The sequence below is a fragment of the Anomaloglossus baeobatrachus genome, chromosome 4, assembly GCF_048569485.1.
Source record: "Anomaloglossus baeobatrachus isolate aAnoBae1 chromosome 4, aAnoBae1.hap1, whole genome shotgun sequence".
Lineage (NCBI taxonomy): Eukaryota > Metazoa > Chordata > Amphibia > Anura > Aromobatidae > Anomaloglossus > Anomaloglossus baeobatrachus.
This window is the reverse complement of record NC_134356.1, coordinates 368,188,111-368,214,682: the sequence shown is the minus strand read 5'-3', so window position 1 is coordinate 368,214,682 and position 26,572 is coordinate 368,188,111. Positions and strand designations below refer to the sequence as shown.

General features: G+C 42.8%; 1 protein-coding gene across 1 annotated transcript in view; it reads right to left on the bottom strand.

Annotated features, from left to right (window-relative positions):
• COG5 (component of oligomeric golgi complex 5) overlaps positions 1–26,572 on the bottom strand; it is a 664,814-nt gene that overhangs the window by 470,965 nt on the left and 167,277 nt on the right. The window contains exon 4 of the mRNA XM_075343478.1: positions 4,544–4,674. Within this exon, the coding sequence (XP_075199593.1) occupies positions 4,544–4,674 (131 nt within the window). The remainder of the gene's footprint in view (positions 1–4,543; positions 4,675–26,572) is intronic.

The following is a 26,572-nucleotide window of genomic DNA, read 5'->3' as shown; positions in this document are numbered from 1 at the left end:
ATAAATATCAGCAGTAAGAAAGGGGATAATACATAACTTTTAATAGAATTAAAATTTAAAAAAATTGCATAGTGCTGCAATTTATAAAAGGATTTTTTGTGCAAACAAATGAAACAACATTCATGTCCAAGAGGACCAACACAGATAGTGTTGGAGCCCCCCCCAGTGATGTCCGTCAGTAACATACCATATTCACCAAATGGACATCGAGGGGCTTCAACACCAAATCAGTGTCCAAGATTCATAGACACTGTAAAGTGATGACTGCTATGAGCCGGGTAAGCAGAGCATAAACCTATAATCCTGTTAGTTAGGTTAGGGTCATAGGAGGATATATTCCAGTGGGAACCAAACCTCCCAAAATGACTCACCAGTATAATATACAGTGTGGGGTTAAAAAATCCCCCAAGAAACAAGCTTTTGACCATACATGTAAACACCAAAAATTACTAACCGTAACCTAACAAAAATCCATCCAAGATCACAGTGGTGTTTCCTGGATTTACTTCAGAGTATAGTTACGGCAGTAAACATATCGTTATAATTATTACCTCTTGCATATAATATCCGGTTCATTAATATGTCATACAATCGTACAAAAGAAATGGATTGGTCTCACCCAGTTATAGATGCAGGTCAGTTGTTAGAAGGGGGTCATCAGGATAGATAGATCGGGTGGCTGTCCATGGCCAGGCAGGAGCTCTCTCCCTGGAAGGAACTAGCTGAACCCTCAAACCCCATGTATAGAGACCCCAAAATAAAAGTGGTCAGGCCCTAGAGCCTGACCACTTGTATTTTGGGGTCTCTATACATGCATCTTTAGCCCTTCACCTACAGTATCTCCCCTGATGAATCCTGGCGGAAGACAAGCGTCGGGAGGTTCCATGGTGATGAATTTTTAGGGCCAATCTATTCAGGGTCAGTTTGGGACGGGCCTTGTAAGGGCTCGAGCTAATGGGGTTTGAGGGTTCAGCTAGTTCCTGCCAGGGAGAGAGCTCCTGCCCGGCCATGGACAGCCACCCGATCTATCTATCCTGATGACCCCCTTCTAACAACTCCTTGAGAAAGCGACTGCGAAACGCGTGTCAGAGTGTGAGTGTCACGGCAGGAAATTTTCAGGTGATGTAATTTGTTATTTTCACTCGTTTGTGTGCCTGTTTCGCCGGCTTGCCCATCTACACCCGCCCCCCCTTCTTTGGCATTGACTCAGCTGCCTGTGCGTTGCATGCACTGTGCTTTGTTAACATACATTTTTGTTCACCTTATTTGCTTGGTGAACTTTAAACTATACATCCAGCCCCATTTTGGGATGGTTGCCCCACCAAGGGGTGGGATCTGCATTGGTAGGATCCTGGTGTATGCTATGCACAGGTAGCATGTAAGTCGAGATTAATGAAGGGTAGTAAGTGGTTGTATTCTATTATTAATGGAACGCTTCATTGCTGTGCTCTGAGTCCTGCACATGGTCATTTATTTATATATATGCTCTGCAGTTTGGTGGAGTTCCGCCTGTATGGCAATTAATTAATTATCTATTGTAACCAATGTGTAATACAGGTCTACAGGATACAGCGTTCAACTTTCATTATTTAATTTAGAGGTGTGCCGGCGCAGGTGTATATTCTTCCACCTGTGAAAAATCATTTTTCTTCCAATTTTTCTTGTCTGTGTCCCTCTTTTGTATACGGTGCCTTTTGCTTGTTTTTAAATATTTTTAATGAATATCAATAAAGGTGTCTTTTTTTACTGTTCTTTTGTGTCACTCTCTCAGTATGGGCGTCTACTGATGTCCATGGTTGTGTTCAATGATATTTATTGATGCAAAATAGTTCACTCTGTGACGTGTGCAGGCATCCATTTTAAGAAACATAAAGCGTCTTTTGAGAGTTTTTTTAAGATCTTCCTTTTGTTTAAGGGCTTCTTCAATCACTAATTTTCTAATACTTTCTCTTTCCAGAAAAACACCAAGTCTTTTAAACATATCTTCTGTCATTGTTACAGTAACTTTGTAACTTACAAAATATCTTGTTAATCATGTTTGAGATGCTCTTTGCTCCACCTTTGTCTGGCAACAAGTGCTGGGCACTGGTTTCTTGGTGCTGCCGTTATCTTTCTCAAAGAATGAGCATGTCAGTTTGAGTGGCATTTTTCTAATATGCTTTTGCTATTGAAAACATATATGAGCTCAAAAACATTTCAGGTGATGCGGTTTTTTAAGCTTTGCAGCTGAAAAACGTATCCTCAAAAAACGTAGCAAAAACACTGTGTGAATGTAGCCTTAGATCAGAAATAGAACAGCCATTTATAGGACATTTCATAACTTTCCCACAGTCCTATGAAAAAAATATTCAGCACATTCTGCATTGAACTACTGTACCCAATTTATTATATATTTTAGGAGTCAGAGTATTTTATACCGACTGCACCAAAATGAACACCGACTCCAACTGCACGACTCCGACTCCACATCCCTAACTACAACTGTAGATGAATTCCCAGAAGGGTGCAATTTCCAAAATGTGGTCACTAGAGGGATTTTTTTATTGGTTTTCTGGCACTTTGGGGCTTTGCAAATTGTCTGCAAATCATTGTAGGAAAATCTGTGCTCCAAAAGTCAAATAGTGCTCCTGAGCCCTACCGTGTGGCCAACAGTACTGTATGGTCACATGTGGTGTATTGCCATGTTCAGTAGAAATTGTGTAACACATTATGGGGGCCTTTTTTGTTTTACCTATTCCCTTTGTGAAAATTGAAAATATGGGGCTAAAACAACATTTCAGTGGTAAAACTGTAATTATTTTTTCTTCACTGAACAATAGCATAAAATGTTGTGACACATCTATGGTGTCAATATACTCACTGCTCCCCTAGATAAATTCATTGAGGGCTGTACTTTGTAAAATGGGTTCACTTATTGGAGGTCTGCTTTTCTGGTACGTTGGGCTCTGCCAAGGTGACATGGCACCCCCAAACCATTCAAACTAAATCTGAACTCTATTCCAACATTACTTCTGTTATGAGCTTTGCACTGTGCCTCAAAAATAGTTTTTAGCCACATATAGGGTATTGGCGAACTCAGGAGAAACTGTGTAACAAATTGTATGGTCTATTTTCTCCTATTACCCTTATTGAATAATTAATACGTTGGGGCCAAAGCAACAGTTTAGTGGAAAATGTATTTTTTTTTTATTTTCACAGCCCATAGTTATACAATTCTGTGAAACACCTGAGGGTTAAAATTGCTCACCTCACCCCATGATGAATTCCTTGAGAGGTGTAGTTTCCAGGATTTATCCACTTGTTTTTGTTTTGTTTTTTTGCTGTTTTGGCATATTAGGGAATCTTTAAATGTGACATGGCATCCACAATATATTCCAGTCAAAATTGCAGCCTAAAATTCAAATAGTAGCGCTCATTCTCGTCTGAGCCCTGCCATGCGTCCAAACAGTAGCTTTCTACCCCAAATGGAAAATTCCTGTACTAAGAAGAAATTGCATATCAAATTGTATGGTCCGTTTTCCACTGTTACTTTTGTGAAAATTAAAAAAATTTGAGGTTTCTAGCTTTGAGACATGATTGGCTACCTATGAAGTTATATGAATCACACTCAATTCAGCATTATAGCAATCAGTGGACGCCGGCAATCCAGATGAGAAAAACGTCTTCTCAATCTCTACTCTTTACCACTTTTTCCTCTTCTTCATCTTGTCTTCTTTTCCCCCTATTTCCCCTTGCCCAATTTCCCCCTTTCCCTCAAACAGGACCGATAGCCCCACAGTTGGTGTTTCTTTGTTTATTGAACATTTGAATATTTCAATATCAGACTATACGGACATTATTGATGCTATTTTATTGATATTGGCAAAACGCCATTAGGCTTTGATTTTGCTGGTTTATTATTACAGGACAAGCTTTTGACAATTTAAACAATTAATTTCCTTTTTTTTTAAAAAAAAAATGGTGCCTATGTAAATTAGACATGTGGCAAATGTGATTTGTTAATGATTTTGTGTGATATAGCTATCTGGTTTAAGGGCATAAACGTTTAGAAATTGCGAAATTCACATTTTTGTAAAATATTTGATATTTTCAAAAATAAACTCAAATGATATCAAACAAAATTTACTACTAAAATTATGTAAAATATGTCACAAAAAACATTCTCAGAATCACTGAGGTTCGTTAAAGCGTTCTAGAGTTATTACTACATAAAATGACTGGGTAGAATTCTGAAATTTGATCTGGTCAGGAAGATGCAAACAGGCTGGGTGGTGAAGGGGTTAAGACCAAATTGATTATATAACTGTATGTTGAATATCTTTTGGTAAACCGCTAAAATGGCAAAACTTGTGTCACTGTCCAAATATTTCTGGACCTTCCTGTATATACAGATACACTGTTGGACAGACAAAAAATATTATAAATCCAAACATCCTTATTCATAAGTAATTGTCACAAATTTGCAGGATACAATTTGATGAGAATCAAAACTTTAAGATAATACAGAAAAGCAATACAAATGATAGTGAAAAGGGCTATTTACCTGGGTCTCAACCCCCTGCTCCAGCAGACGCTTTGCCTGGTTTTCAACTTCAAGGCGAGCGCGACCAATGAAAAGCAGATCGTTCTCAATAACCTCTATTCCTGAAAGGTCCACCCCTTGAGAAAGGTAGTCTAGAACACAGAAAATATGTTTTATGAGGTAGTTTAAGGGGAGTTTGTAAATACATGTGTTTTCTAGAAGCAGAAATAAGTATTGAACACGTTACAAATTTTTTAAGTAAATATATTTGTAAAAAAATCAAACCAGAGATGTCCATAAATTTAGTGATGTGTAATAATGAAAAATGACAAGGAAAAAATTTGGAACACACTTTCTGAAATTTTGATTAATACTTCATACGAAAGCCTTTGTTAGTTATGACAGGTTCAAAACGCCTCCTCTATGGCGAAACTAGTTGCATGCATTGCTCAGATGTGATTTTGGCTCATTCTTCCATACAAACAATCTTCAAATCCTGAAGGTGATGAAGGTTCCTTCTATGAACTCTAAACTTTAGTTACGGTATATTTCGGATTATAAGAGACACTTTTCCTCCCAAAAATGTGGGAGGAAAATGAGGGGTGCGTCTTAAAATCCGAATATAGCGTTACCTGGGGGTCCTGTCTGTTCGGCGATCGGGCGGCTGGGTGCCTTTGGCTGCGTGCAAGCGGCCGAGTACCTGTGCTTGCATGCAGGTGGCAGCCGGATACCTGTGGCTGCGTGCGGGCGGCAGTCGGGTGCCTTTGCGGGCGGCAGTCGGGTGCGGGTGCCTGTGTGCAAGCAGCAGCCAGGTGCCTGTGCCTCCGTGCGGGCGGCAGCCAGGTGCCTGTGCCTCCGTTCGGGCGGCAGCTGGGTGCCTGTCGGTGCCGGCTGCCTCTCTGTGCAGGTAGCCTCCTCGCTGCTACTCTATGCGTGCGGGCGGCTGTGCAGCAGGTTACCCTGTGTTACAGTGTGTCCCAGTTTCAAATGATGTCGCCGGGAGCGGGCGCGTGCGCAGATGGAGCCCTTGGATGAGCGCTCCATCTGCGCATGCGCCGCTCCAGGTGCCATCATTTGAACAGGGACCGCGGACACTGGGACACTCACCGCACCGGCTTGCTGCACCACTCACCCGCCGCTGCCGCACCTGCATAACACTGACCCCGCCGCACCTGCATACCACAGACGCCACCGCTACTGCCCCGTGCACCTGCCAGCACAACCTCTACCTCCCGTGACCCCGCTTCACCACCACTGCTGCCCCCCAGGTAAGACAACACCTGAATATAAGACGGACCCCATTTTTATTTTTTTACCTTTTTTTATGTCTAAATTTGTGGTGCGTCTTATAATCCGGTGCGTCTTATAAAGCGAAAAATACAGTACTTCCATACATTTGCTATTGGATTCAGGACAAGTGATTGGCTGGGCCATGCTGGCTTTATTTTCTTTCTCTGAAAACAATTGAGAGTTTCCTTGATTTTAATGTTTTGATTTTATCAATTATTGCATAAACTGAAGGGAATTTATGGATTTTTATTATTTTTTATAAATTATGTTCTTTCCATTTCAAGATTATGGCCCGAACAGTGCTCACTGGAACCTTCAGTAGTTTAGTAATTCCGGAACCAATGCTTTCAGTATGTTTTACAAAAATAAGAGTGTAAAGGTCTTGAGGCACCTCCTTGGTTTTATCCATCAGGAGAGGTTTATTGTGTGGCACCTTGGTAATGAGACTTTTTAATAGGTCATCAGCTGAACCAACTGATATTTTTCAATAAGTAGCGGGATTGGATCTGGATAATTTCAGCTGGTGTCATGATCTTCCATGGCTTTTTGCATCTCTCTTTCTGCATGTGTTCTGTACTTTTTTCCTGTGTAATTACTCATTATTACACATAACTTAATTTATGGACATCTATGGTTTGATTTCTTTGCCTGTGTGGATTGGATAGGTTGTTATTGATATCTGGTGAGAATTTCATGTAAATAGTATCTTTCGAAGTATGCCTGTAGAAATATACCTTTACCTGTACGGATCCCTGTAATCATATGGTCCATTGTCTGAACTCTTACTGTGTGACCTTAGTACTGCTCCTTGTTTTTGCTCCCTATTGTAGGATGCCCTTGTTGAACCCATGGATGACAGGAAGAGGGGGAAAACGAGTCCGGCTGATGAGCTATTAAGCTAAGTATTACCAAAGAAATTGACCACTAGACCTCAACCTGAGCATTTTTTTCTCTGCATAGGTTCACGTTATTATCTATTTTTTACCTTTGATATTATATAAATAAATACCGTAAGGACAAGGATACAGTTAGGTCCAGAAATATTTGGACAGTGACACAATTTTCGCGAGTTGGGCTCTGCATGCCACCACATTGGATTTGAAATGAAACCTCTACAACAGAATTCAAGTGCAGATTGTAACGTTTAATTTGAAGGTTTGAACAAAAATATCTGATAGAAATTGTAGGAATTGTACACATTTCTTTACAAACACTCCACATTTTAGGAGGTCAAAAGTAATTGGACAAATAAACCAAACCCAAACAAAATATTTTTATTTTCAATATTTTGTTGCGAATCCTTTGGAGGCAATCACTGCCTTAAGTCTGGAACCCATGGACATCACCAAACGCTGGGTTTCCTCCTTCTTAATGCTTTGCCAGGCCTTTACAGCCGTAGCCTTCAGGTCTTGCTTGTTTGCGGGTCTTTCCGTCTTAAGTCTGGATTTGAGCAAGTGAAATGCATGCTCAATTGGGTTAAGATCTGGTGATTGACTTGGCCATTGCAGAACGTTCCACTTTTTTGCACTCATGAACTCCTGGGTAGCTTTAGCTGTATGCTTGGGGTCATTGTCCATCTGTACTATGAAGCGCCGCCCGATCAACTTTGCGGCATTTGGCTGAATCTGGGCTGAAAGTATATCCCGGTACACTTCAGAATTCATCCGGCTACTCTTGTCTGCTGTTATGTCATCAATAAACACAAGTGACCCAGTGCCATTGAAAGCCATGCATGCCCATGCCATCACGTTGCCTCCACCATGTTTTACAGAGGATGTGGTGTGCCTTGGATCATGTGCCGTTCCCTTTCTTCTCCAAACTTTTTTCTTCCCATCATTCTGGTACAGGTTGATCTTTGTCTCATCTGTCCATAGAATACTTTTCCAGAACTGAGCTGGCTTCATGGGGTGTTTTTCAGCAAATTTAACTCTGGCCTGTCTATTTTTGGAATTGATGAATGGTTTGCATCTAGATGTGAACCCTTTGTATTTACTTTCATGGAGTCTTCTCTTTACTGTTGACTTAGAGACAGATACACCTACTTCACTGAGAGTGTTCTGGACTTCAGTTGATGTTGTGAACGGGTTCTTCTTCACCAAAGAAAGTATGCAGCGATCATCCACCACTGTTGTCATCCGTGGACGCCCAGGCCTTTTTGAGTTCCCAAGCTCACCAGTCAATTCCTTTTTTCTCAGAATGTACCCGACTGTTGATTTTGCTACTCCAAGCATGTCTTCTATCTCTCTGATGGATTTTTTCTTTTTTTTCAGCCTCAGGATGTTCTGCTTCACCTCAATTGAGATTTCCTTAGACCGCATGTTGTCTGGTCACAGCAACAGCTTCCAAATACAAAACCACACACCTGTAATCAACCCCAGACCTTTTAACTACTTCATTGATTACAGGTTAACGAGGGAGACCCCTTCAGAGTTAATTGCAGCCCTTAGAGTCCCTTGTCCAATTACTTTTGGTCCCTTGAAAAAGAGGAGGCTATGCATTACAGAGCTATGATTCCTAAACCCTTTCTCCGATTTGGATGTGAAAACTCTCATATTGCAGCTGGGAGTGTGCACTTTCAGCCCATATTATATATATAATTGTATTTCTGAACATGTTTTTGTAAACAGCTAAAATAACAAAACTTGTGTCACTGTCCAAATATTTCTGGACCTAACTGTATGTATACTGAATTTTAGATTAATGTCAGACAAAGAGGTTAATACATGTGTAATCAATACATGTGAGCTCCATATGGCCTAACTGTAGTATGGTGTATGCATATTACTGCCATTGTTTTACTTACGGTATGTGTTTTTACAACTGGACAGTCTTGTCCACTACAGGATCTACCTCAGGATATATTACCTTTAAGGTGGCAGACTAATATGTTTATTCATTTTTTTTGTAATTTTCGGTCCTTGAATGTATCCCTTGACACAATAGATTGGAGTATCGCTATCCACTGGGCCAGTTTAGTCTAAAATAGACATCATATAGACATAGCAGTTGGTGAGGGGGACACCATATAACAATTACTAAAGGTGCCAACCTCCACAACTAGGAGGGAAACTATGTATGGTAAAAGAATCCTTGCTTCCTGAACCTTTTTAGTTATCTGGAACCTTGCAGATAAATTATGTGCCTTCAAGTGTGTACATACACGTTTTTAATATATATCTATTTAAAAATATGTTTTAGGGTTTTGCTTTGGGTAGAAATTGTTACAAAAAAAGGCAAGTGACTATTTTTTAACACCATAAAGGTGTTGTACTGTCCAAATCCATGTTTCCAGTCACTATATGTAATCCTTAAAGACAGACCTTCCCAGAAGGCAGCCATCAGCACCTCTTATCTTATTCCATCCCAACTCAGAGGAAAGGGTACGAATAAAATCGGATATAGACCCATAGTTTGGCCTCCCTGACGCAGCCTGAGAAGGGAAGAAGCTGAAGAGGAGACACGACTTAGCTCATTGAAGACTTTGCAAAAGGCCCCAAGAAAACCTGAATGTCCAAGGTGACAGGGTCTCTTCTCTCCCATAGAAGGTTGATTCATGTAAGAGTCTCTCCTCTCAGATGGGACATTAAAAAATCCCCCTTGGCCTGGTTAGAGGTGAACTGGTGGGACAACAGTTCAAAGTCCAGCGTGTACTGTTTGATGAACCCTCGGAATTGTTTAAGGTCACTTTCAAATTGTGGTGGGGCAGACAAAACAGACGTAGATCGAATAGAGCAATGAATGTTGCAAGCTGAGTAACAGCTGCAGAGGTAGCTGCAGCATGAGCTGATGAAGGAAAAAGAGACAGCTTCAGGGCTTTCAAATGGACATTCACAGACAGCAGGAAGGTCAGGATTTCATCTTGCAGATCTCGTTGGTGGGTCATCTCTTGAAATAACTCAGAGTTGGAGGAGGATGAGAGTCAGCTGAGTCCAAGGCGTGAGCAAACTTTAACACTAGCGAGTGTAGACCCACTTTGCCATGGACCGGGCTAACACTGAATGTGCGTGACTACTTTTCTACCAGGTTGTCAGCAGAGCCTCTGATGGAGAGGATGAACTGGGCTGTGGGTAGAAAACAGGTACCAGTCCAGGGCATTCCCTGCAGCAGCCGACCAAATGGTCAGGGACGAAGGTATAGGAAGGGCGGAACGGGTACTGGAGAAAGGCAGGATGGGAAAAGATACACATACACACAGCAGACTGTGGTATGAACGGAAACTGACCCACAAGGAAGCTAATTGCTCAGACACCTCCCTACAGGGGGAGGTGCCTTAAATAGACAATGACTCCCAGCCATAGGCTGGAGATACTTTAGAGTGCGCACACTGCCCATTTAAGAGGTGGGGAGAGTGCGCGCATGCCCTATGAATGTTGCCAGAGACTTGCGCAACATGCCCAAGCTCTGGTGTCTGGAGGCTGAGTATAGAGCAGGAGACAGACAAGGGGGAGATACTGGCTGTAGTCTTGAGTATGAGGCAGGACAGAGCAAAGACGCAGGCGTTACAAAAACTCCCGACCACATTCGTACTAGAGAGGTATGGTTTTGCTTAATGCAAGTGTATTGAGTGAGGCCCGCCCCTCTAGATGTATTCTGGCTGGAAGTATGCATATTGCACAGTGTGTACGATGTGAGGATTCATAAGTAGGACTGCAGATTTATAAATTTAGACTGGGCAACACCTTTAAGACTGTGCTTTGTTTTTTCCTATCCTTTTTCCAAAAGACATTAATTTTTTTGGAAAACAAAACATTTTTTTTTATTTTACCATCAATATAGCCATGTGAGAGCTTGTTTTTTTGCAGGAAAAGTTGTGCTTTTGAATGACATTAATTTTATCATATGATGTAATGGAAAGGGTGGAAACAAAATCCAAGTATGGTGAAATAGCAACAACTGCAATTCTGTAATTAGTTACATAGGTTGAAAAAAGACCTAGGTCCATGTAGTTCAACCTTCCGCTACCAATTATATATTTTGTCACTAAATCATTTAGAACAGACAATGTTGTTCTTCTTTGGGTTTTTACTTACAGCATTTATTTTACCGTAAAACTGACCTGGCAGTATGATTCTTCAGGTCACCACAATTACATAGATATCAAACATATATAGATTTTGTTTTATTTAAGTGGTGGCAAAAATGTAAAAATTTGTAAAATAAATAAAAACTAAAACTGCAATTCTGGCATTTTGTTTTTCTTTTACGCTGTTTACGAACTAAGTTAATTTATTTTTTATTTTATATTTTGATAGATTGGACTTAATTTTTTCACGTTCTTTACAACTTGTTCCTGCTTTTCACTGTACTTAGAAGTTGTATGTACTGTAGCAGAAATCAAAGTTTCCTATGAATGCCAACCACAAACTGGTTTTCACAGGAGTACTATGATGGCAGACACAGGGGTCTTCGCATGGGCAACCCGAGATTGTGTGACGGGCACGCCAATGAGGGATTAGAACAAGCTTTTTATAAAGGAAACTGGAAGACGTCAATAAAGTCTTGACGACTTTATTTAAAATCTACTGTATTGGTGTACAGAGGATAAATTCGGAAAATTCAGCCATATCTAGACTCAACGGTACATTTTCTTTTTTTCACTGGTATTTAGATTTATTGTATTTCATAATGACTGCGTCAGTCTCACGCTATAGAAAGTTGTCTTTTACATGTATTTTATTACTAAAGGTGATCACAGCTGTATAGAGGAGGGACTGGATAGTACAAGAAAGCAATACGAAAAGGAAGTCTTGAGCAAGTTGCTATGGACCCACAAGTAATGAGCAACAACTGGGGTTCAATGTAAATTTTGATTTTTCATTGAATATAAATGGGAGAAATCCACATAATGTTTGTGATGAATTCACAAGAACTTGAAACAATCTCCACTGCATTTCCATTTACACATGTTTAATTATCCACCATGTAGGAGAGATGTGTTAAAATGTCATCCTCTTTGCTGCTACAATATACTGCTGATTGTTTTCCAACAAATCAGGAAGCAGAAAATCCACATAATTTCTATTACATGTTAACATAGCTTAAAAAAATAACAACATAAAACAACAAAAGAATATTTTGTGCCTAGTTTTCAACTTTGTTATGCAGTACCAATCAGCAGGATTTAAATGTCTTCATCGTAATCACAGCCTGGTAACATTTCAATTTTTTTTACTAGGTCATCTGTAAAACAATCTTTTATTACATTTTATTTTTGGAAGAGTGAAATGCAAACCCTTTATCCATCCCATTAAAAGATCCTCTGGAAATGTGGAACACGCTTTAGGAAGCACTTATTATGCTGACACCATTTGTCAGGAAATCAATGAATCAGAACAAAACTACGTAAACAAATATTTGTAAAGGGAAATGCCTTTTCCATCTGTGAACATCAATGCGTTTCATACGTTACAGTAGTCTAAAGCTGGCAACTACATAATGATACTTTAAGATGAGAAAAAGCAAAAAATCATGTTAAGTATTTGGCATTAGAAAACTTAATCCTACTTACTCTATAAAATTAGAAAGTCTGTTTGCCCTGAATGACATATATATATATATATATATATATATATATACACACACACACACACACAGTGTATGTATATATATATATGTACATATATATATATATATATATATATAGTTAGTATGTAGTGTGATATAGCAACCGGCAATGTTGTAAATAGCCGGTATGTGTCGCAGTCGCAGAGGCGGACGTCCTCTACGATCTGAACATCGACAGTTTCTCTGGGACTTGTAGTTCCATGAGGATTTTAGTATACATTCAGGCCCGGGTTCATGGGATGTTCATAAGTGGTAGGCGGGACTGACCATCCACATACCTCCCATACATGTGTATGACATGTGTGTCTAATGTGTTTTAATGAGTCTGTTTGTCACATGATCTCTGTGTGCTGGTGGGAGCCATCTTGGTTGGAGCGCATGTGCAGGCAGAGCTAGTGAGGGTTCTGAACCTTCTGGGTGCTTGAAAGGACTTCACTTCCTGGAGGCACCCTGGCCTTAGAGATAGACAGGAGACTGCAGAGTGTCTCTAGAGCAGCCTGTGTGAAGTGCTCTAGTCTTACTGGGCCTGTCTGTATGTGGAGGTATTGTGAAACCTCCAGGAACGAACCCATGAGTGGGAGCTCGATATACTGACCGGGGTCTGTGGGCAGAAGTGAGAAGACCTCTGGTGAAGAGTCTCTGTGCGGTGACTTATTGGACAGTTACTGAAGTGCTGTTTGGAAATGTGCCTGTTTTCCTGCATTTAAATGCTGGGTGTTTCCTGTACTGGCGGTATGCTCTATGCAGTCTAAATAAAGCAGGCTGATGTTCATGCAAAGCGCCTTCTGTACCTACCTCGATGCGACTGAGATGCAAGCTATATATATATGTATATATATATATATATATATATATATATATATATATATATATATATATATATATATATAAAATAAAAAAGCAGGAGCAGCACTAAGCCAGTTGTGGTGCAAGATCCTTCTAATCAGTCTCACCCGATTCCAATATGCAGAAAAAAATGGAGGCAGCACTCAGCGTGGACTTGAAAAATGCTTATTATTAGCCCATAGGATACAGCACCGTTTCAGTTACTGAAACGTTGCTATATCCTATGGGCCAATAAAAGGCATTTTTCAAGTCTACGCTGAGTGCCACCTTCATTTTTTCTGTATATATATATATATATATATATATATATATATATATATATATACACAAAGTGCCTACAAGTAGTATTCAACCCCCTGCAGATTTAGCTGGTTTACACATTCGGAATTAACTTGGCATTGTGACATTTGGACTGTAGATCAGCCTGGATGTGTGAAATGCATTGCAGCAAAAAAGAATGTTATTTCTTTTTTTAATTTTTAAATTGTGAAAAGTTTATTCAGAGTGTCATTTATTATTCATCCCCTCAATCCACCAGAATTCTGTTTGGTTCCCCTAAAGTATTAAGAAGTATTTCAGGCACAAAGAACAATGAGCTTCACATGTTTGGATTAATTATCTCTTTTTCCAGCCTTTACTGACTAATTAAGACCCTCCCCAAACTTGTGAACAGCACTCATACTTGGTCAACATGGGAAAGACAAAGGAGCATTCCAAGGCCATCAGAGACAAGATCGTGGAGGGTCACAAGGCTGGCAAGGGGTACAAAACCCTTTCCAAGGAGTTGGGCCTACCTGTCTCCACTGTTGGGAGCATCATCCGGAAGTGGAAGGCTTATGGAACTACTGTTAGCCTTCCACGGCCTGGACAGCCTTTGAAAGTTTCCACCCGTGCCGAGGCCAGGCTTGTCCGAAGAGTCAAGGCTAACCCAAGGACAACAAGGAAGGAGCTCCGGTAAGATCTCATGGCAGTGGGGACATTGGTTTCAGTCAATACCATAAGTATCGTACTCCACCGCAATGGTCTCCGTTCCAGACGAGCCCGTAAGGTACCTTTACTTTCAAAGCGTCATGTCAAGGCTCGTCTACAGTTTGCTCATGATCACTTGGAGGACTCTGAGACAGACTGGTTCAAGGTTCTCTGGTCTGATGAGACCAAGATCGAGATCTTTGGTGTCAACCACACACGTGACGTTTGGAGACTGGATGGCACTGCATACGACCCCAAGAATACCATCCCTACAGTCAAGCATGGTGGTGGCAGCATCATGCTGTGGGGCTGTTTCTCAGCCAAGGGGCCTGGCCATCTGGTCCGCATCCATGGGAAGATGGATAGCACGGCCTACCTGGAGATTTTGGCCAAGAACTTCCGCTCCTCCATCAAGGATCTTAAGATGGGTCGTCATTTCATCTTCCAACAAGACAACGACCCAATGCACACAGCCAAGAAAACCAAGGCCTGGTTCAAGAGGGAAAAAATCAAGGTGTTGCAGTGGCCTAGTCAGTCTCCTGACCTTAACCCAATTGAAAACTTGTGGAAGGAGCTCAAGATTAAAGTCCACATGAGACACCCAAAGAACCTAGATAACTTGGAGAAGATCTGCATGGAGGAGTGGGCCAAGATAACTCCAGAGAGCTGTGCCGGCCTGATCAGGTCTTATAAAAGACGATTATTAGCTGTAATTGCAAACAAGGGTTATTCCACTAAATATTAAACCTAGGGGTTGAATAATAATTGACCCACACTTTTATGTTGAAAATTTATTAAAATTTAACTGAGCAACATAACTTGTTGGTTTGTAAGATTTATGCATCTGCTAACAAATCCTGCTCTTGTTTGAAGTTTGCAGGCTCTAACTTATTTGCATCTTATCAAACCTGCTAAATCTGCAGGGGGTTGAATACTACTTGTAGGCACTGTATATATATATATATATATATATATATATATATATATATATATTTAGCTGTGGAAATATGCCGCATGAAAAAGGTGTTTATTATTTTTATCAATTAACAGAATACAAAATGAATGAAAAATAGAGACATCTAAATTAAATCAATCAATGCTTGTTGTGATGACCCTTTGTGTTCAGAACATCAACAATTCCTCTAGGTACACTTGCACACAGTTTTCGAAGAAATTACTGTATTTTTCGCTTTATAAGACGCACTTTTCCTCCCAAAAATTTGGGAGGAAAATGGGGGGTGCGTCTTATATAGCGGTACCTGGGGGGCGGTCCTGTCTGAGGCGATCGGGCGGCTGGGTGCCTGTGGCTGCATGCAAGCGGCCGGGTACCTGTGCTTGCGTGCGGTGGCAGCCGGGTACCCGTGGCTGTGTGCGGGCGGCAGCTGGGTGCTGTGTGCGGGCGGCAGTCGGGTGCCGCCCTCACACAGGCACCCGGCTGCTGCCCTCACACAGGCACCCAGGTGCCGCCCGCACACAGCACCCGGCTGCCGCCCACACACAGCCACGGGTACCCAGCTGCCACCGCACGCAAGCACAGGTACCCGGCCGCTTGCACGCAGGGTGGGCGGGCAGCCTGCTGGCTGCCACTCTGTGCGTGCGGGGCGGGCGGCTGTGCATCAAGTTACCAGCTGTCCGCGGTCCCACTTTCAAATGATGGCGCCGGTGGAGCCCTTGGATGAGAGCTCCATCTGCGCATGCGTCGCTCCGGGCGCCATTACTTGAAACGGGACTGCGGACACACTGGGAAAACACCGCTTCTGTCTGCTCCACCACTGAGCAGTCGCCGCCGCTGCCACCACTGAGCAGTCTCCGCCGCTGCCACCACTGAGAAGTCGCCGCCGCTGCCACCACTGAACCGGGACCGCGGACACTCACTGCACCGGCCTGCTGCCGCCACCACGGACCCCACGGCTCCTGCCACCACGGACGGCACCGCGCCTGCAACCACGGACGCCACAGCACCTGCAACCACGGACCCCGCTGCCACTAACCCGCCGTGCCTCCTGTGACCCCGCTTCACCACCACTGCTGCCCCCCTCCGGTAAGAGAACACCGGAGTATAAGACGGACCAAATTTTTCTTTTTTTATTTACCTCTTTTGTGTCTAAATTTGGGGTGCGTCTTATAATCCGGTGCGTCTTATAAAGCAAAAAATACGGTAAGTTGGGAGGTTTTTCCAATCATCCTGGAGATCTAACCGCATATCTTTCTGAGGATGCAAGCTTGTCTCTTCATGTAATCCCATACAGACTTGATGATGTTAAGTTCAGACCTCTATGGGGGCCATATCATCACTTCTAGGACTCTTTTCTTTACAATGACATTGGCTGTGTGTTTGTGGTTGCTGTCCTGCTAAAGAATATATTTGGAGCCCATATGACGTCTCCCCGATGGTACCGCATGATGGATAAGTATCTACTTTTATTTCTTAGCATTGAGGATACCATTAACCCTGGCCAAATCCCCAACCTCATTTTCTGAAAAGCATCCGCACACTTGCAAGAACCCTCCAAATATTGCAAATTTTGATTCAACACTCCAGAGAACTCGCTGTCAGATTTCTGCAGCGTAGTTCATGTTTGATGAATAGCTGAATTGCTTGGTCTTATTTCCATTCTGAAGATATGGTTTTTAATACAATTCTACTTCTGGCCAGACTACTCTGAACAGTAATGAGTGTAACTGGGTCCAACTGGTGCTACAGGTTCTGAGCTGATGGCACAGCACATCTTCAGAATTTAAATTAAGTAAGCACGGTGTATCTTTTATTTGCTGCACTAAGTTTCCTTGGCTGATCACTCAGTCTACAGTCCCAAACATTGCCCATTTCTTGGTGTCCATAGACCGCTCTGTGAGAGTAAATGTACGGACTAATAGACTTACTATTGAGCCCGTAGACAGCTCTGTGCGTGCAGCTCTTTCAGAGAGGTATTTTGACTTTTCAATGGGGGTCTCAGGATTCAGTCCCTCTACAATCAAAAGCATTGTGCAGTGCCGGTCATATACAAAAACGTATAAAAAGACTGTTTCACCTTAAGATTGCCTTTTGCTTTATACTTTACAATTTTCATGAATAATGAATTGGCTGGTCCTCCTATGGATATGTTTCACCACAAAAGATTTTTATTCTGTTTATTTAGCTTCATGTTTAGTATTAAAGTGGTTGTCCACTACTAGGACAACCCCTTTGAATTCCACATTTCGACTAGGTAAAATAATAAACCCTATACTCACCTCCTGTGCCAGCCCCATTCCATCAGTGCCGTCGCTTGTGTGGTGTGACATAACGCAAGCTGTCCGGCCAATCACAGCCTGTTGCCTTCTCCCCACATTCGAACTAAACGAGCAAGCAGCAGCAAGTGAGTGCAGCCGCAGTGCTCATCTCCTGTTCATCAATTTGTTTAGTCTGAAGGCGGGGAGACAGAAGCTGGCGCTTATTGGATGTGGAGCCTGCGTGACGTCACAAAAGCATGAGTTCCGGCACCTCTGGAGCAGGGCTGGCACGTGTCGTGCATATAGGCTTTAATTTTGTAAGTGGGAGAAACATGTGGAATCAAAAGGGGTTGTCCTAGTGGAGGACAAACCCTTTAAATTGATGCAGAACTTAAATTGGCACCACCAATAATAATCTTATGATTCCATGTTGTCCGACCCAAGAATTCTGTCAAGTGATTGGACAGACAGAGAGTGAAGTGACCAAAGCTTGATAGTACTATTATTCATAACATCTCATCAACTCACAGAACGGAAGGAATTCTAAAATTAGAGACATTTTATAATTTACATTCCAAAAGGTAACGATAACAGCAGTGTCAAAATATCAAATGACAAAAAAAAACTTCAGGATGTCTTTTAGCTTCACATTTACAGATGAAAAAAGGCCTCAAAATCCCTTGTGATACAATAAATTCTGTCAAGGAGGTTTATATCTTTATCCGTCTGTTATGTAATGGTATTTCTTATTCCCCTGGCAGACACCTTCACAACCAACGACAAGAAAATGCAGCGGAAACAGTTGGTGCATTTGGCTGCAAATAAATTAAAGTGTAAATGCCAATTAATGGGGAAGACTACTGAAGCATTCTCAGATTCAGAAGCATGTTATTAATTTTTAGAAAGCACTTTTAAAGGTTATCTTCCCAAAGGATAGATATGCTACATATATTTTGCTTTGGTATTGTGTGCAGAAAAAATGTGTTTAGTGTATTATAGTCCTATTAAAGCTGATAAGATTTTATGAAATCTGATCCACACTAACGAAAAAGAACATCCACAAACTAAATTGACCTGCAGTGCAGTGTGGACACACTACTTATTTACCACTGAAAAATCTGCACCAAAGTGTGCATTTGTTAATGAGTCCATTGTAAAACTAAGCAACATTTACACAAAAAACCCCCACATGATTTGGCCCGGATTTTACTATGAATATCCCGTGTGCACATAAATGTATGCCCCAATTCATCAAAGCAATTTTCTGAGAATGTTGGTATAAATTGCTTTGAAAAGTTAAAAAATGATTGCGCAACTCTGAGTTGCGCAAAAATTTTCCAACTTTTTCCATTTTCACAACAGTTTCTTCCGGCTCCAACAAAATAGACATAGCTGAAGTGGGACGTGGATGAAGCAGGCGTGTGATGCCATAACTAGTCTAATTCATGACAGGCTGTGATGTTCTTCATGCCAGAAATCTTGGTCTAGTTCGAGACCAGATAAAGATTTGTGTTGAGGTGAGAGGAGGTGCATGCTACTAGTCCGACACTCCTTATTTATTTAAAATCTCTTTCCTCTTAATCAGGAATGTCCGACTCTCAACTCACCTCCTCATCAAGACCAGGGTAAAAAAATCATTCATTTTGATGAATCGGGGACTAAATGTTGTATGTTATGGAGTGATAGGAAGTACAAACAAAATTTCAATCATTTTAAAAAGGTAGAAATAGCACAAAAATATTCCTACAAATTCCTATGACTTTATCAAGATGCAAGTCTGAAGTATTTGTCAAATATACACCCTGCTCCTTAATATTTCCTTCACCATCATTTTTCCAAAGAGATCAGTTAAAGTAAGAGCTAAGGCTAATTCAGACAACCGTGCAAATCGTTCTGATCACATAACACAATGTACAGAATGGCCGTGGGTCTCCTGACACAAACTTCGTATCTTTTTAAGACTGTATGGGGCTGCTGAGTTGGAATCAGGAGACTCGTCAGTCTATGCATTGCAGTCTGTGATCAGACCAATGTGAACGGACGTCTGAATGAGCCCTACGTTGGATGCTTCAAACACAACCCAAACTAAACTTGACATCTGTTTCAGAAAAAGTGGTAATAACATAAATAACAGGCTTCAGTATTTCATAGTAATATGTGTCAAGCTAACAATTCCTTTTGAAATACGCTCCAACACATGCCTTGAAAATTTCAGTAGGGAATCGTATCTCACTGGGTAAGAATAAGCAGAATAATTATGTAATGTCTACTTGTTGGCCCATAATTTTTATAGTAACACTAAATCTTGTCGAATGGTATCAAACAGGGTTTTTACTCTTTTGTGTAAGTCAGCCAAGAGACCACATGAGTAGAATAGTTCTACAAATATAATAGCAGTCATTCATAAGTGAGATTGCTTTGTATGAACACTTATTGTAAGTGTTTCTTAAGATGACTAATGAGATGTATTAAACCTAGCAATTTCTGAAGAATACCAAGACATGTTAACACGCTGACACTATAGATTCAATGGCTCTCTTACCACTTCGCAAAAATAGCAAGCAGTTAAGTATTATTTGTTCTGTTTCACAGAAAACATCATGAAGATGGTAGGCTGAATCACTATAACAACATGAATCAACCACTTTTTGTAGAAATGTGTGAATCCCTATAACAAATTGTACCGCTTGACTATCAAAATCAATTGCACTGACTAAAGCATCAGTTGCTGAGCAGTGTTTTAATCAAAAGTTGATAATCTGCTAAGTAATTAAAATTACTTTCCAGATTTCATGATTTACTAGTAAATTGCGAATTTTGACTCTCATTGAAAGCACTTGAGAAGCTTAATATAAGATCACAATTTAGAACCAAAATAAATTGACATGCTGCAGAAGAAAAAAAATTATATATCTACTACATATATGTAAAAAAACAAACAAAACAAAAACAACTCATGGGGGGTGTGGCCTAGCCATGAAGGAGAGCGGATGCTAGGTGTTTAGCTCCCATGCCAGGATCAGCCCTGAGCCCGTATAGCAGGCACATACACAGCCTGAAACCCATCAATGCCAGCTAGTGTGAAGAGGAGCGCATCCAGGCCAGCGGTAGACTCTGCGGTATCACCAGGTTCTTAAGGAGCTTAGCGGGCCTGGGACAGATGCTGGCGGCGGCTCTTCCTCTCGATACCGGAGGAGACCGCGGGGATACCTGCTCACCGGAGACTTCATATACTGCTGAAGGCTCTCTTCAGCCATGCAGAGGTGAGCGGGAGTCGGCAGTGGGGGAGGAATTCCAGATGGGTCCTCAAATGATCTCCGCTCTCAAGATGGCGTCCGCTCAGGAGTGCACGCTGCCTGGACCATTGGGACACAGAGGACGGACCGTAGCCACCAGAGGAGGGTAGGCAGCAGTGGGGTCTGGTGTGTGAGGGGGCTCCCGCAGAGAGTTGACCCCCAGGGTCGTACCAAGGAGGCTGCAAGGATGGGGGCTCCCCCTCAGATGAAGGGGCACACAGTTCTCCATGGTGCACAATGCAACTGGCTTCTGCCGCAGACTGTGGAGACACGCTACGAGATGAGAGGGTTCACAACTCCCCATGGCCTATGACCAGCACAGGCCCTTGGCAATCAGACCCCGCTCTCAATATGCCCTCTCCTGGAGGCACATTCGCACTAAGTGACTTACTTACAGCAGAAGTCCCTACTTCTCCTGAGAGAGGTCTGTTGCCATTCATCCTTTGGTCACCCCCACCCAGTAGGCCAGACATATCCATGCAAGAAGGCACGCAAAGTGATTGTGTATGGGATGATTTAAAGGCACAGATACAGGCCATTCCAACCAGAGACGATATGGAGAATTATATCTCCAGAATGGAGTCTTCCTACAGGGCTGAATTGGCCGAAATAAGAGCGGAGATGAGGCAGCTAACAGAGAGGATGGTGGCCTCTAAATCTCGCACAAACACTGCCTCCTAGCAGATAGCGGCCCAGGAACAAGCCATATCCACCCAGACCACTCAGATCGAATACTTAACAGATTAGATAGATGATTTGGAGAACAGTGGGAGATGCAATAACATCATGATAAGAGGCCTACCAGAGTCAATTGGCCCACAGGAACTAGACAAATCTCTGCATCATCTCTTCAATTCCATTCTGGACTTCCACGTGGACTCCAGACTGGAGTTGGACAGAGGTCACACGTCAATGGGTCCCAAGCCGATACAGGGCACCAGTCCACGTGATGTCATCTGTAGAGTTCATAAATATAAGGAGGACACTTTGACCAAAGCAAGGCAGATGGATCACATCTTGTTTAAGGATACTCCTACCGAGCTTCTGTTGGATTTGTCACGCCATACTCTGCACAAACAAAGACAGAGGAGTAGTTTTTACTCATGGGGTTTCCCCTTTAAGCTGCAGGTGCATCATGCTGGACTCCTTCACAACCTACAAGACCTCCTGGCATTCTGCTTGGCTCTGGGAATCCCACCAGTGCACATGCCTCTAGCAGACTGGCCGCACGTGTATGTAGGGACCGGTGCCTCCGGTGCACCGGCGCCTCCTCTCTCATAGCAAGTTCGGGATCGGAAAAGGGGAAAAGGCTCCCAAAAATAAGGAAACAAGGAGCCCAGCCTCCCCCCTCAGACAGTACGGTGAACTTTGACACTTCATCACCACAGGTTCCTCCCTTACTGGAAGTAACTCCCATGAAGGTTCACCATACTGGTGGCTATCATGTGGTTTAGCTTTTGGTAGATATAGTTTCGATAAGAACTCTTATATTTTTATAATCCGTAGCTGTTGTCCTCCGTAACGAATATTCTGTTTTGGGTTTTCTTTAAAGCTGTATATGGAATCACTAAACAAGCTTTTGGGTTTGGGGTCAGTCCGGAGGGAGACGCTCCTCGGTGGAAAAACCGGTGCACTTGGGTCTCTAATTACCGCAGGTAGGTGTAGACAAGACTGACCCTTCCCCTCTTTTTCTTTATTTTTCTCTCTTTTGCTGTTTCTAGCTTTTTCATCTACAGTTTCTCTAGTTGCTAGTCTTTAGAAGCTTTCTCCTTTTCTACATCTATTTCTTATCTCTGATCCATACCTACCCCCTTTCCCTCTCTATCCCTCCGCTCCCCCCTTCTTGACCTTCCCCTCGGAGTTTCAGAGGCTCTCAGAGTGCCATGACAACTATCAAATGATGCTCGCTTAATATTTGTGGGTTTAACACTCCACAGAAACGTATTCAGGCTCTGTACACCATGCATAAATAAAGGCTTTAGATCCTTTTACTGCAAGAAACCCACTTTAAGACAGATCATGTGCCTTCTTTGAAAGATAGATATTTTCCAGTGTGGTATCACAGCACCAACCTGGAGTCTAGGTCAAAAGGGTTTTCAATAGCAATACAGAAAAATCTAGCACACACTTCTGTTGATACGTGTTTGTATGAACAGGGTCGATATGCGTTCCTTAAATTGAGGATTGCAAATTCATTGTTTACTATTGCAAACTGGTACCTTCCCAATATCAATCAGGTCTCCACTTGCAGATCCTTTCTAACCTTGCTCTCTGATTTTACAGAAGGAACATTGGTTATTGGCGGCGACTTCAATTTCACTCTGAACTCCGTGGTAGATTCCTTATCTGGACGGGACTCTGCCTGAGTAAAAGAATTTAGTGCCCTGACGCGGACTCTTCATGCCCTGCAGCTGGTTGATGTATGGCGAACTCTGAATCTTCAAAGTAAAGATTACACACACTCTTCCCCACCCCACAATTAATATCGCAGAATAGATTTTTTTCTTAGCAAGCCATCGAACACTATCATGGCACTCAGTGGCGGAAATAGAAGACATTTATTGGTCAGATCAAGCCCCCATTTACCTGACCCGGCAAACCCTTATGCTTGCTCAACGAGCGTGGACTTGGCAGTTAAACAATAACCTCCGCAAAGATGACCTTTGGTTATGGGAATTGAGGGACTCTATTGACTCCTTCCCTCAAATATATAACTCCAACCCGACATCTCTCCCGTCCAGTGGGAGACTCTGAAATGTGTTTTGTGTGGAGACCTAATCAAACACGGCTCCAGCCTTAAAAAAGAAAGGGAGGAGGAAGTGGATGGGTTATTGTCTAAGGAGTACTTCTCACATAGCGAGATCGTTACTGAGATCGCTGCTGAGTCACGGTTTTTGTGACGCACCAGTGACCTCATTAGCGATCTCGCTGTGTGTGGCACTAAGCAGCGACCTGGCCCCTGCTGTGAAATTGCTGATCGTTACACACAGTGCTGGTTCATTTTTTGGTAGTTGCTCTCCCGCTGTGAAGCGCACATCGCTGTGTTTGACAGCGAGAGAGCAACGATCTGAATGTGCAGGGAGCAGGGAGCTGCGGACGCTGGTAACCAAGGTACACATCGAGTAACCAAGCGAAGCGCTTTGCTTGGTTACCTGATATTTACCTTGGTTACTAGCGTACGCCGCTCTCAGGCTGCCAGTGCCGGCTCCCTGCATACGTAGCCAGAGTACACATTGGGTAACTAAGCGAAGCGCTTCGCTTAGTAACCCGATGTGTGCCGTGGCTACGAGTGCAGGGAGGCGGTGTGCGCTGGTAACCAGGGTAAATATCGGGTAACCAAGCAAAGCATTTTGCTTAGTTACCCGATATTTACCTTGGTTACCAAGCGCAGCATCGTTTCCACGAATCGCTGCTGGCTGGTCACTGGTGAGATCTGCCTGATTGACAGCTGACCAGCGACCATGTAGCTATGCACCAGCGATCATGACCAGGTCAGATCGCTGGTGGGATCGCTGGAGCGACGCTTAAGTGTGATGGTACCCTAAGACCCACTGGTTGGAAAGCACGCACAAGCAGACACTCGCTTCCACAGTTCTGGCTGAATTGACACTGAAAAGAGAGTCCCTTAAATCCCTTCTAGATCAAAAATTTCACTGCCACCGGGAACATATGAAACGCTTTTACTAAGCGTTGGAAGACTGCGGCCGCCCTTTAGCTCGTCTGCTTCACCCCGGGCCACCACTTCCTATATTCCAAGCATCAAAACTGGAGGGGACAGGAATACACAGAACCCCAAGTTAACATGGAGTTTAATGTTCTGTTGCCCTACTTCCTGTCCAGCTGCTTAAAAGGCCGCCTCTAAGCCTAGTCCAGTGCCTGAGTATACTGCTTGCTGTGTGCTCCTGCTTTGCTGCTTCTACTTCCTGATTGCCTTTTGGATCGTTCTGAAAGACTACCGACCGACTCTGGACCATACCCGGTTTCTCCAAGCTGTGCCCGGACTCCGTCTGCCGTCTTTGGTCAGCACTTCGGCCCGGTTCCTTCTGGTTCGTAACCACTCTGGACTATCATCCCGTACGGACACTTCTGGACTTTACCACTTGCCCCTTGTGTCCCGGCTGCTGCGCATTTAGGCCTTTCGGGGTGATTGCCGGACAGTCCGTGTATAGGGGTTCGCTCTGGTGGTCTCCCTGGGGGGAGTCCGGTGCGTGGCCCCGGGAATCCCCTTCGCTCCGTTTCGGGAAGGTATTTCGTGTGTGTGTTCTACTGTGTTTGTTCCGTTGTGTATCTACCGTGGTTACATATTATAAACATCTTGTACCAAGAACTCGTCTCTGGTTGTCATTGCCCTAACGCTATCGAAATCCTCAGAACGTACAATAGTGTTACAATTGGAGAAAAAAATTGGAAGATACATACAGGAGACCGCTCTGCCTCCTCTTGATGGCACATCATCCGGGCCTGATGGGTTCACCCCGGCCTTTTATAAATTGCTTAAAGATCAATTAGCTCCAATATTGGCTAAAACATTTAACTCTTTGGCTAATGAAACGGGTTTTGCTGTGCAGTGCTTGGAGGCAAACATTAGCGTGATCCCTAAACTGGGGAGACCCATCCCTTGCCACAAACTATTGACCCATTTCCTTAATGAACGTCGATATCAAGCTCTACTCGAAGATACTTGCTGACAGATTAACTGCCCTGCTGCCCGTGGTTATCGATTCAGACAAGGTGGGCTTTGACAAGGGCTGCGAAGCAAGAGCTAACACAATTAAAACAATGTACCTCATCACTAAAGCTAGGCTAAGATGGATTCCTCTTGGTCTCTTATCTATAGACGCAGAAAAGGCCTTTTACAGAGTCCACTGGGGTTTTTTGAGGGCGGCACTGGGCCAGTTGAGCTTAGGGACTCAATTCTTACAAAAGATCTTTGCTCCGTATTCTAATCCCACAGCCTGGGTTCGAGTTAACGGAACCTTGTCCTCCTCTTTTGCCATACAAAACGGGACCAGACAGGGGTGCTCCCTCTCAGCATTATTATATGTGGTGGTTATGAAGTGCCTTGCAAACACAATTATTAAAAACAATTGCATCAGCGGGATAACACTTGACTCCACACATCATAAAGTCGTTCTACATGTGGACGACCTCTTACTATATATCTCTCAGCCCCACATCTGCCTCCCATCCTTGATGAAGGCATTTGAACAGTTTAACTGCCGTAGCAATTTCAAGGTAAACCTGTCAAAGTCTTAAGGATTGAATATATCCCTTCCTCAACAAGTTGTTAATCAGACGATGTCCAATTTCCCCATTAAGTGGAGGTCTGATGCAATTAAGTATCTTGGCATATCGATACCAACAGACCTAACTAAGTTATACGCCTTCAATCACCAGCCGCTACTGGAGCGAACAATTAAAAACTTCTCTTCATACTATGGGTTAAAATTATTGTGGTTTGGCAGGATGAACGTCATTAAGAGACATTCTGCCCCGCTTTTTATACCGCTATCAAACTATTCCCATTTTCCCCCAAGCGACTTCTTTCATCGCCTTCAATCTGCTTTAATCCACTTCATGTGGGGGAAGAGTGAGACCCAGAGTTAGCATGCGCACCTTGACACTCTTCAAGACTATTGGAGGAGCGGTTCTCCCTGACTTTAAAGTGTACTTACAAGCCTTGGCCCTGGCCAGTTTGCTGGACTGGCACTTCCAGAAGGACACTAAGCAATGGGTACAGATCAAACATGAAGCTGGGAAATCCCCTTAAAGCACCTTCCCTGGATACCCTCGTCGGACCTTCCCTCAGTAGGTCCTCTCAGAGGTCACCAGTGAAACACTTAAAGTATGGCACATAATTTCCAAGAAGATC